The 11205-nt window shown below is 41.6% G+C and overlaps 1 protein-coding gene and 1 pseudogene across 1 annotated transcript; both read left to right on the top strand.

Annotated features, from left to right (window-relative positions):
- Positions 1-469: 469 nt before the first annotated feature.
- Positions 470-2182, top strand: LOC131151338 (uncharacterized). Its single transcript, XM_058102581.1, has one exon. It carries the CDS (start codon positions 470-472, stop codon positions 2180-2182), a length of 1713 nt encoding a protein of 570 aa, XP_057958564.1.
- A 455-nt stretch (positions 2183-2637) lies between these two features.
- On the top strand, positions 2638-9341 carry LOC131151337 (uncharacterized; annotated as a pseudogene).
- The last annotated feature ends 1864 nt before the right edge of the window (positions 9342-11205 follow it).

Raw genomic sequence — 11205 nt, 5'->3', positions numbered from 1 at the left:
ATCTCAGATCATAATTTGACCCTTCATAGAATCTGAGATACATGGACCGATTGAGGGAAGAGTTGAATTTAAATTGTGGCCCAGCAATGATTGTATTGAAATCTCTCATTAGTGGGACTTTTCCTAGAAAGCTAACAAAGTAGTTAGTTAGGTTACATTGCATCCATGCATTCATGCATAATTTCACACGTAATCATGCCCGATAGGTCACATACATGTTAATATCCCTATTGACATGTATTTGTGCACTAAGTACACACATGCATAAACACCCCATGCATAAGATAGAGTCTTGGAGAATCTTTTATATAAGTCTACCTCGGGTGGAGGATATAAGTTTCATTATTTTCAGTTTGGTGTCATGACTGCATGCATTGTTTTGAGTTGTATGATACCTTTACTAACATGTTGCATTCACATAGGCATCCTGTCTACTTCATCAAGGTTCTATAAGAGATCTGAATCATTCATGGAGAACACAATGGCTTACCATGAGATTGAGTCCACAGTACAACAATATTCAGAAAGTCAACAGAACAAGTGGGGTGACAGTCTTACTCAGAAATCTATCATCGAACTACCAGCCCGGACTTTCATCAACATAAGATCCAATCCGTTAGATGAGCTAAAAGTCATTTGGAAGGAATGGACCCCGGCACGCCGTTTAAAATTCTCTCAAACATATGGGCACATTGGTTTCTTGTTGCATGTATCGGTAAATATCCCTGCCATAAAAGCACTGGTCGAGTTCTGGAATCCACCATATCGTTGCTTTACAATGAACGGTATCGACTTGACACCAACCATCGAGGAGTATACTTCGCTTTTGCATCTAGTCAAGTTACAGACACCATACAAACCTTATGTGCATGATGCTAGTGTTTCGTTCGTGAAGGAGATGTACGATGCTGTCGGGGTCAAAATCCAGAAAACATTCTCAGAGGGAGGTGCAGAAGTAAGGAAAATCTCTTGGAAGCAGTTGAAAGAAATAATCGAAAAAGAAGAAAAAGAAGAGGTTCAAATACATATGATGGCATTAGCTATTTACGGTTTGATCATTTTTCCAAAAGAACTAAACATGATCGATCAAGCTACTGTTTCGTTTGTAGCACAAGTACGTAACGGGATTAATCCCGTTCAAGGCATCCTGGCAGAAACCTTCAGATCACTCAACAACTGCAGAATCAGGAGGAGAGAACGTTTAAAATGTTGTGTGCAGCTGTTATATGTCTGGATGGTAGGTCACTTATCGTCTAACAAAGGGGGCTTCCGTAGTATTTTCTCAATGATCCGAATCCCTTTGGCTGAATTTGAGGATACCCAATTGAAGGAGCAGTTAGATAAATCTAAATGGAACACAAAAATGTGTGGCTTGATCGACTCAGGGGTAACTTGGCTGGCGCCATGGATGGTCCGCTCTAACATGATATATCGGTGTGGAAATCTTCCATGGGTTCCATTACTAGGCCCATGGGGAGGGATAGCATATGCCCCTTTGATGGTCAGAAGGCAATTGGGGGCATCTCAGTTTGTGCCTATGACTCATGGATTGGCTGACTCAGACTTTGCATATGAAACAGGAGACACTCGAAACCAGATTAGAAAATTTATGGTGGCATGGAAGCATGTGAACCTAATAGACCCGAGTGATGGAATTGCCACAGTCCAAGGAAATTATGAAGCATGGCGAGAAAACCGGGTAAACCCCCAACTCAAAAGAATCCCAGAAATCGTTATTGAACATATTAAATCACCAAGCGCATGCATGCAATTGAAGCCACAAGGGGATCCATGCCCAGTAGAAAAAGGAGATGCAAGAGCAGAAGTGGGGAATCAGCAAAAGGAGGCTCTAGTCTCTGTCTATCGCAAAGAAATCAAGCGACAAAGGATTCGGTACATACAATCAGAAGAAGAGGTCGTGGCTCTAAGGAAGGAAAGACGAAGGCTTCGAGCAGCACTTGGACAGAAATCTCAAATGTTAGAAGATGCCCATACCGAAGTTAAAAAGAAATCGCTCTACATACAAGAGTTGGAGAGGCAGGGGGATGAGCAGAGAAGCAAGTATAATCAAGTACTGGAAAAGATTGAGCCGTGCATAATGAAAGCGGACTACTGGGAGGCCAAGTTTCGGGCTTTGCATAAAAAGTCGACACAGCAAAATGCAGAGATTGTGCAATCATGAGCAGATTTTGATTTAATATTCGGTTGGATTTGTTATTGTATGAAAGGATTCTATTAATGAAAAGCAGATTTTATTTTCTAAAAATGATGATGATCTCTTCCATGAACCTTGATTGGAGTGCATTAGGTTGCATACATATGTTTCATATTTGTGAAATTTACACGTCTTGAAAAGACCATTGCATTTCATGCATTCATATCTATGCATTCACGATTCTAAAAAGGGAAAGTTTTGGTTTGCAGTGCCTAGCGACAAAATTTGTCTAAGCAAGCAACATTGAGACTGTCACGCATCAATACAATACCAGGAGAAGGGCAAAAGAAATGAGTGAACAATTGGAAGGTAGAGTCCTGGGTATAGAGCAAGGACAAGAAGAATTGAATGAAAAAATGAGCAAGATCCTGGAATTGTTGACGAACAAAGGAAAAGCAGTGCAGAATGATCCGGAGACAGATATGGATCCTACTCATCCTCCAGGGTTTACCCCAGTACATGGGCAAACGTCAGTTCCACTACCTGGCGTCATGGAGGGTTCAATGCCAAGTATACCCCCGTTCATCCCTAATATACCAGCACAGGGGTTTCCAGTAGTGGGGACTCCCCCATTAGTAGCTTCTGATTTGGGGGTGAACAGATCTGAAACTGAACGTCGATACGATGTACTAGAGGAACGTCTGAAAGCTATTGAAGGATCCAATACATTCGATTCTGTAGATCCCAATGATTTGTGCCTCGTGCCAAAGGTCACCCTGCCACCAAAATTCAAAGTACCAGATTTTGAAAAATTTAATGGAACTAATTGTCCTCGAACTCACCTGCGCCTGTATTGCCAAAAAATGGCTGCCCATTCCGATAATGAGAGACTAATGATGCATTGCTTTCAAGACAGCTTGACAGGGGCAGCTATCAGGTGGTATATTCAACAAGATCGGACTCGGATCCGCACATGGAAAGATCTGGCTAATTCTTTTATAGCTCAATACCGCCATGTTATAGAAATGGCACCCGATCGTATGACCTTGCAGAGTATGCAAATGAAGCCCACCGAAACATTTAGAGAATATGCATATAGGTGGAGGGACATGTCTGTCCAGGTCAATCCTCCGGTGGAAGATAGGGAGGCTATTTCCCTATTTGTGAATACCTTGAAAGATCCTTACTTCGGGCATCTCCTAGGGGCAACCCCCCATGACTTCATGGACATTGTTTCTACCGGAGAGAGGATTGAGACGGCCATCAAAGTCGGGAGAACTAAAAGTATTAGTACAGAGACTGGTCTAGGCAAGAAGTGGACAAGCAAGAAAAAGGAAGAAGAGGTCCAGATGGTTCAAAGACAACAATATCAAAGAGAGCATGGCCAAGGGGCTAGGAGGAATTTTGTTTTCGAGCCCTCTGTCAATCAGACTGTTCATACGGGAGGTAGACCCCAAGTTGTTCCTTCCGGGGCCATGCCCGCCCAACCGAATATGCGAACTCATGATAGAGGCATCCAGAGAAATATGAGAAGGATAGATCCTATTCCAATGACATACTCAGAATTATTCCCACAATTGATGGAGAGGAACTTAGTTTCAGTCATTCCTGGAACGGTCGTTACGGCACCTTTTCCACAATGGTATGACCCCGAAGCCAAGTGTGCATATCACGCTAACACTCCCGGGCACACTATTGAACGTTGTTGGGCATTCAAAAATAAGGTTCAAACACTAAGAGAAGCCGGATGGCTAGCATTTGATGATAAACAACCAGGAATTCAAGGGAACCCTTTGCCCAATCATGGGGGTAACAATGTCGGAATGATAGAAGAAGGGACGAATGAGGTGGATTTTGAACAAATGTCTTTAGATTGGGTGTTCAATGAACTTATTGCGGCAGGTCGGATAGGGCAAGAGGCTGTTTGCCCCACTAATGCACTTTGTTTATGTCAGAGTAAAGAAGGAAGATCTGTGAAAAAGTGTGTAACTTTTAGAATGTTTTTGCAAAAGATGGTGGATAACAAGTTTATAGAGATTGGTTGTACCCGCAAAAGTGGAGAGATTGCAGTCATTGGGGAAAACGGGCCGGTATATCATCAGTGCACTAATCAACCATTCATACCTACCATGAACAAGGCTCTTCCCACACAGGAAGCGCCAGCTCGCTTGGTGATCTCTACTCCCAGGCCATTCCCATACAAGAGTAACCAAGCAGTACCCTGGAAATATGAATGTGAAGCGTATGTCGAAGGAAGCACCAGCAATATAGCAGGGGTGAAAGGGATAACTCGAAGTGGTAGGGTGTATATGCCAGATTCTTCTAAAACAAATCGACAGAATGTAGGGGAACCAGACAGGGCAGTGAAAAGTCCAATATCTAATGGAGAGGCCGAAGAATTCCTGAAGATAATAAAGCATAGCGAGTACAACATCGTGGACCAACTAAAGAAAATGCCGGCTCACATATCTGTTTTGTCACTTCTACTAAATTCAGAAACCCATCGGGAGGCGTTACTTAAAGTCCTGAATCAAGCCTACATTCCCCAAGATATCAGCGTTGATAAATTCAATCATGTGATCGGAAGTCTAGCAGCCTCCAATTACATCACTTTTACTGATGAAGAAATTCCGCCAGAAGGCCAGGGGCACAACAAGGCGCTGCATATATCCACCAAATGTAAGGATCATATGATGTCTCGAGTCTTGATAGATAATGGGTCATCCCTCAATGTTATGCCAATGACTACACTGCAAAGGTTACCCATTGATCCTTCTTATGTGACACCAAACAATTTGGTGGTGCGTGCCTTCGATGGGACACGAAGAGAGTCAGTAGGGTCGCTTGACATCCCTATTCAGATTGGACCCGTAACCTTCAATATCACTTTTCAAGTCATGGATATTACACCTTCATACAGTTGTCTCTTGGGAAGGCCTTGGATACATAATACTGGGGCAGTTCCCTCCTCTTTGCATCAGCGAGTGAAATTTGTGGTAGGGGATAAACTGGTATGTGTTTATGGAGAAACCGATATAATGGTTACTAAACCTTCTTCCACTCCCTATGTGGAAGCAGCTGAAGAAGCCCATGAAGATTCATTCCGAGCATTTGAGATCATCAACGTCATTACTATAATGGAGGGATCTTTTATCCCTCAACCTCGGATCTCTTCTTCCACGCGCATGGTGGCCGCTGAAATGATTAAATCAAGGTTTTGCCCGGGAAAAGGGTTGGGGAAGTATCTTCAGGGCATCGCAATGCCATTGTTACCAGAAGGCATGAATGAGAGATACGGCATCGGATATACTCCTACTTTAGCTGACCATAAGAAGAAGGCAGAAGAGAAAAGAATAATCCGAATCGAGAGGCGCACAGGAAGAGTAAGTACCAAGTGGGGGGTAGAAGTCCCGCCAATGAATCAGACCTTTCGAAAGGGCAATCAAGTCACTCTTGAGGAAGAAATGAAACAGATGAGCATATTGGCCTTAGAATCAGGGGACCACATGAATGACTCGAGTAGATGGATCTACCCATTGACAGGAGCAGAAATTCAGAACTGGACATCTTTTGATTACCCAATTCACTTCATGTAATGGCTTTTGCTCATTTTGCTTTCTTTTTGTAATCCGTGGACATTATTGCCTCGGACCGTTTGTCTTTTTCATCAATAAAACCAGTATGCATTTCTTTCGCATTTATTGCATCATTGGGTCATTTGTCAAAGAATTGTTTACCTTTGTTTTATGCAGGGATAGGGAAAATAATCATACCAGTATTCAGGAGCCAGAAATTGATGTTAACTTTGAAAACTTAATCCTAGAAGCTGAAATAGAAGAGGAGACTGACTTATCACCTGAAATGCAAAGAATGTTGAAATCAGATGAAAAACCAACTTTAACCAGTAGCGACCCCACGGTCACAATAAATTTGGGGACTAATGAGGAACCAAAAGAAGTAAAAATCGGGGCACTGTTGGGAGGAAAAGAAAGATGCGAAATGATAAACCTTTTGAAGGAATACCAAGATGTTTTCGCATGGTCCTATCAGGACATGCCGGGTTTGGATACGGACTTAGTAACACATAAAATACCCATTTACCCAGATAGCAAACCGGTAAAACAGAAACTGAGGAGAATGCGCCCAGATATGTTGATCAAAATAAAAGAAGAGGTACAGAAGCAGTTTGAGGCTGGTTTTTTAGAAGTAGCCAAATATCCAGAGTGGATGGCCAATGTAGTTCCAATAATGAAGAAAAATGGAAAAGTGAGAGTCTGTGTTGACTATCGAGACTTGAATAAAGCTAGCCCTAAAGATAATTTCCCACTTCCACACATAGATGTGCTGGTAGACAATACCGCGGGACATGCCCTGTTTTCATTCATGGATGGGTTTTCTGGATATAATCAAATTAAGATGGCCCCAGAAGATAAAGATAAGACCACGTTCATCACCTTATGGGGGACCTTTTGCTACAAGGTTATGCCCTTTGGTTTAAAGAATGCAGGGGCAACCTATCAGAGAGCCATGGTAACGCTATTCCATGACTTGATGCATAAGGAGATAGAAGTATATGTGGACGACATGATTGTTAAGTCTCGAGATGAGTATAGCCATGTGATGAACTTAAGGAAGCTATTTAAAAGGCTACGAAAATGTCAACTGAAATTAAATCCAGAAAAATGTACATTCGGAGCTTCTTCAGGAAAATTGTTGGGATTTATCGTAAGTGAGAAAGGGATTGAAGTAGACCCAGATAAAATAAAAGCTATTCGAGAAATGCCTAGTCCCAAAACCTGAAAAAGAAGTCAGGAGTTTCCTAGGCCAATTGAACTACATAGCTCGATTTATATCTCAGTTGACTGCTACTTGTGAGCCCATATTTAAGCTGCTGAAGAAGGATAACCCCGAAAAATGGAGTGAAGAATGTCAGAAAGCATTTGAGAAAATAAAAGAATATCTATTGAACCCTCCAGTTTTGGTTCCCCCTGTACCTGGAAGGCCTCTTATATTGTACTTAGTAGTATCAGAGAATTCCATGGGGTGTGTGTTAGGACAACACGATGAGTCTGGAAGAAAGGAGCGCGCCATCTATTATTTAAGCAAAAAGTTCACGGAATACGAATCTAGGTACTCTAACCTGGAGAAGACGTGTTGCGCTTTGGTGTGGGTGGTTAGTAGATTAAGGCAATACACGCTGTATTACACAACATGGCTGATTTCTAAAATGGATCCGATTAAGTATGTTTTCGAGAAACCTGCAGTAACAGGACGGATGGCTCGTTGGCAAATGCTGTTGACTGAATATGATATTACATATGTGACGAGAAAAGCCGTCAAAGGGAGCATTATAGCAGAATATTTGGCTGATAGGGCCGTTAATGATTACCAATCCATGGAGTTTGACTTCCCGGATCAAGATATTGATTCAATTGATCAAGAAAAGGAAGGTAATGTTGGGTGGATGATGCTATTTGATGGGGCGACCAACGTATGGGGGCATGGAATAGGGGCTGTACTCATATCACCAGAGGGTAAATATTACCCAGTCACAGCCAAACTCACCTTTCCGTGTACCAATAATATAGCAGAGTATGAAGCGTGCGTATTGGGCTTACAGGCGGCTATTGACCGAGGCATTAAAAAATTGATTGTAAAAGGAGATTCCGCTTTGGTAATTTATCAGGTGACTGGAAAGTGGGAAACCCGGGATTCCAAATTAATACCATACCAGGAGTTCATTCAGGAAATGATGCAGGAATTCGATGCCATCAGTTTTTCGCATTTACCGAGAGAGAGTAACTTAATCCCTGATGCGCTAGCAACATTGGCGGCTTTATTTAAGGTTGAGTCCGGAATAGAGATTGAACCCATTCGAATAAGGATGCATAGGGAGCCAGCATATTGTATAATGACAGAAGAAGCTGATGGAAAGCCATGGTTTCATGATATCAAAACATATATTCAATGGAAGGAGTATCCCATAGGAGCCTCTAATAATGACCGAAAGACAATTCGGAGGCTAGCTATGGGATTCTTCTTAGATGGGGAGATATTGTATAAAAGGAATCATGATATGACCCTCCTACGGTGCGTGGAGTTGCAAGAGGCAAAACAAATCATACAGGAAGTACACGACGGCGTTTGTGGGACCCATGCGGGAGGACACCCGTTAGCCCGAAAAATCCTAAGGAGTGGATACTATTGGATAACCATGGAACGGGATTGTATGGAGTATGTTCGAAAGTGCCATAAGTGTCAAATCTATGGAGATCGCATACAAGTCCCACCCACTCAACTCCAGGTTTTATCTACACCTTGGCCTTTCTCAGCATGGGGCATGGATGTGATCGGACCGATAACCCCGAAGGCCAGTAATGGGCATCGATTCATTTTTGTGGCCATTGACTACTTCACAAAATGGGTAGAAGCAGCATCATACTCTAATGTCACTCAAAATGTAATCAATCGTTTTATCAGGAGAGAATTAATTTGCAGGTATGGGATCCCAGAAAGGATAATATCAGACAATGCTAAAAACTTGAACAACGAGGTCATGACAAAATTATGCAGTCAGTTCAAGGTCAAGCATCATAATTCAGCCCCCTATCGACCTCAAATGAATGGAGCAGTGGAAGCAGCCAATAAGAACATCAAGAGCATCTTGGAAAAAATGACGGAGACCTATAGAGATTGGCATGAGAAGTTACCTTTCGCTTTATTGGCCTATCGAACCACTGTTCGAACATCTACAGGGGCTACCCCTTTCTCTTTGGTATACGGAATGGAGGCCGTAATTCCGATAGAAGTTGAGATTCCATCGTTACGAGTCTTAAAAGAAGCAGAGTTAACCGAAGCAGAATGGGTGCAATCTAGATATGACCAGTTGAATCTGATTGAAGAAAAAAGATTGACAGCTATAGTTCATGGGCAGTTATACCAAAGGAGAATGATGAGAGCTTTTAACAAGAAAGTGCGTATTCGACGGTTTCAAGAAGGAGATCTAGTTTTGAAAAAGATTTTACCAATTCATAATGACCCCCGAGGTAAGTGGACCCCAAATTATGAAGGGCCGTATGTGGTAAAGAAAGCATTTTCAGGAGGTGCCTTATTGTTATCAGACATGGATGGAGCCGATCTGGTGCACCCCACAAACTCAGATGCGGTAAAGAAATATTTTTCTTAGAAACCCTGTAAACTCTCAAGGAGATTCAATGAAATAACGATTTGCTTCATAAATCTAATGACTGTTCATTATTCATGTTTTGATCAAATGATAGATGGCCATCGTTGGCCGATCTGCTTTCCTATAAAAAAGCCAAATAACGATTTACCATTTGATAACCAAATTGAGCCTAAATGATAAACCAGTATTTTTTCAAAAGTCAGTTTACAAAATTTGACCTGGGTATGGGTCCTTTAGGGTCTGGCAAGTCATATGAGACAACAATTGGCTACTCGAAATGATGGCAGGCCATCTTTCTGCTACCCAAAAGAAACAAAAAGAGATCCCTTGCAAGCCCTTCTTGAGCCTGGAAAATTCAATTTTTGATTAACCCGTCAAAAGATCACACCCCACACTGGGGCAATTTCAAAGGATTAGTCCCAAATGAAGTCCAAACAAAAATGACCGAATCCCTTCATGAAAGAGAAAAACAAAAGAGAGCAACAAAAGCAAATGGAAAAAGAAGAAAAGAGAAAGAAAATAAGGGACATACTGCGCATGTGATCTTTGACCAAGTTACCCTTAATGAAAGTGCTGATTTTGAGCCTTATTTAACTCTTTCTTTCTTTAACCCGTACCCCTAGCCTATATTACAGTCCAAATAAAAGACCTGACCAGATTGGTATACATTGTTGTCTCTAATGATTTGTCAGACTCAATGATTGAGTCTGAACTACGTAATGACCTGATCCTGAAAAGGTACGTAGGCAGCTTGTTCAAAAGACAAGTTCGGTCAAAAGCCAAAACAAAGTGCCTCAACTTAAACTGGGGCAGAGAATGTCATTATGGGTTGGGATTTTTGAGCCATAGTTTCCCTCTTCTTCAGAAAACCTATATCCCCAAGCCTACGTTTTGTCCCGAGTTTTAAAGACCATCTTGAGATCAAAACATGAACTGAACCTGAGGCAATAATTCAACTTGAGAATTACAAGGGTTCACAACAGAATCAGACGAAAGAAGGGAGAAATGTTTGGGGTCATCAACAAAAGGGGAAAAATCAGCCAAATAAGAATTAAGCTTGACAACTTAACATTCATGTGCTTCAACTTTTTGAATACTGGTATAAAGTTTTCCCTTTGAACTGACATTTAAACTTGGTAAACTAGTCATCTTGCACATGTGATCTCTTGATATAGCAAAGGGATGTCACAATTACGTGGTTGGATATTAAAAAAAAAAAAAAGGGGGGGCCCTTTTCATATTCTTGAGAATAGGGTAATCAAAAGAGTTCGCTAGTATGCTTCTTGTTTCAGGCATGATTAGCAAACATGACTTGGGTGGATCCCGTGTCCTTTGGAAATGTGGTGTTCAATCGATAAAAGAGGCAGAATCTGGGGGGGTTGTAGCCTTCATATGAAACTGAGAGCTTTTACTGATGCATTTGCAATGAGGCAATTGTCGTGTCAAACTTGTCTCCCTATCCAATTGCAAACAGGGTTAATATTGGTTATAGATCCATTCAACTGAGGCGGATTTTTTTTAGTGAGTTTCCTTTTAGCCAAGTCAGTCGTCCCCATGATTGGGTGAATTAAGAAAATTGAGCCAAGATCAATTACAAATATGGCAAGTATCAAAGCATGGCCAAGATGAAAGATGAGGTTATTGATCATAGACGCACCAGGGGAAAGATTCAGGCATTTCCTTTATTCATTACCATGCATTTCATGCATTGCATAAAAACATATAGCAACATATCCCCATGATCTGGCATCACAGTAGACAGCATACATGCACTACTGCATTCTAGTCATACCCCTCTTGTAATGCATCTCTTTTGATCACTATCCAAACAACCTTTGTCTCACTAGTATTTGAGTTATCACTC

Source organism: Malania oleifera, chromosome 3 (genome assembly GCF_029873635.1).
Source record: "Malania oleifera isolate guangnan ecotype guangnan chromosome 3, ASM2987363v1, whole genome shotgun sequence".
NCBI classification, from domain to species: domain Eukaryota; kingdom Viridiplantae; phylum Streptophyta; class Magnoliopsida; order Santalales; family Ximeniaceae; genus Malania; species Malania oleifera.
This window is presented reverse-complemented; position numbering and strand designations above follow the sequence as displayed.

Excerpts from the sequence above, each read along its gene's own strand:
- LOC131151338 (XM_058102581.1), top strand. The coding sequence starts at position 470 with ATGGAGAACACAATGGCTTACCATGAGATTGAGTCCACAGTACAACAA.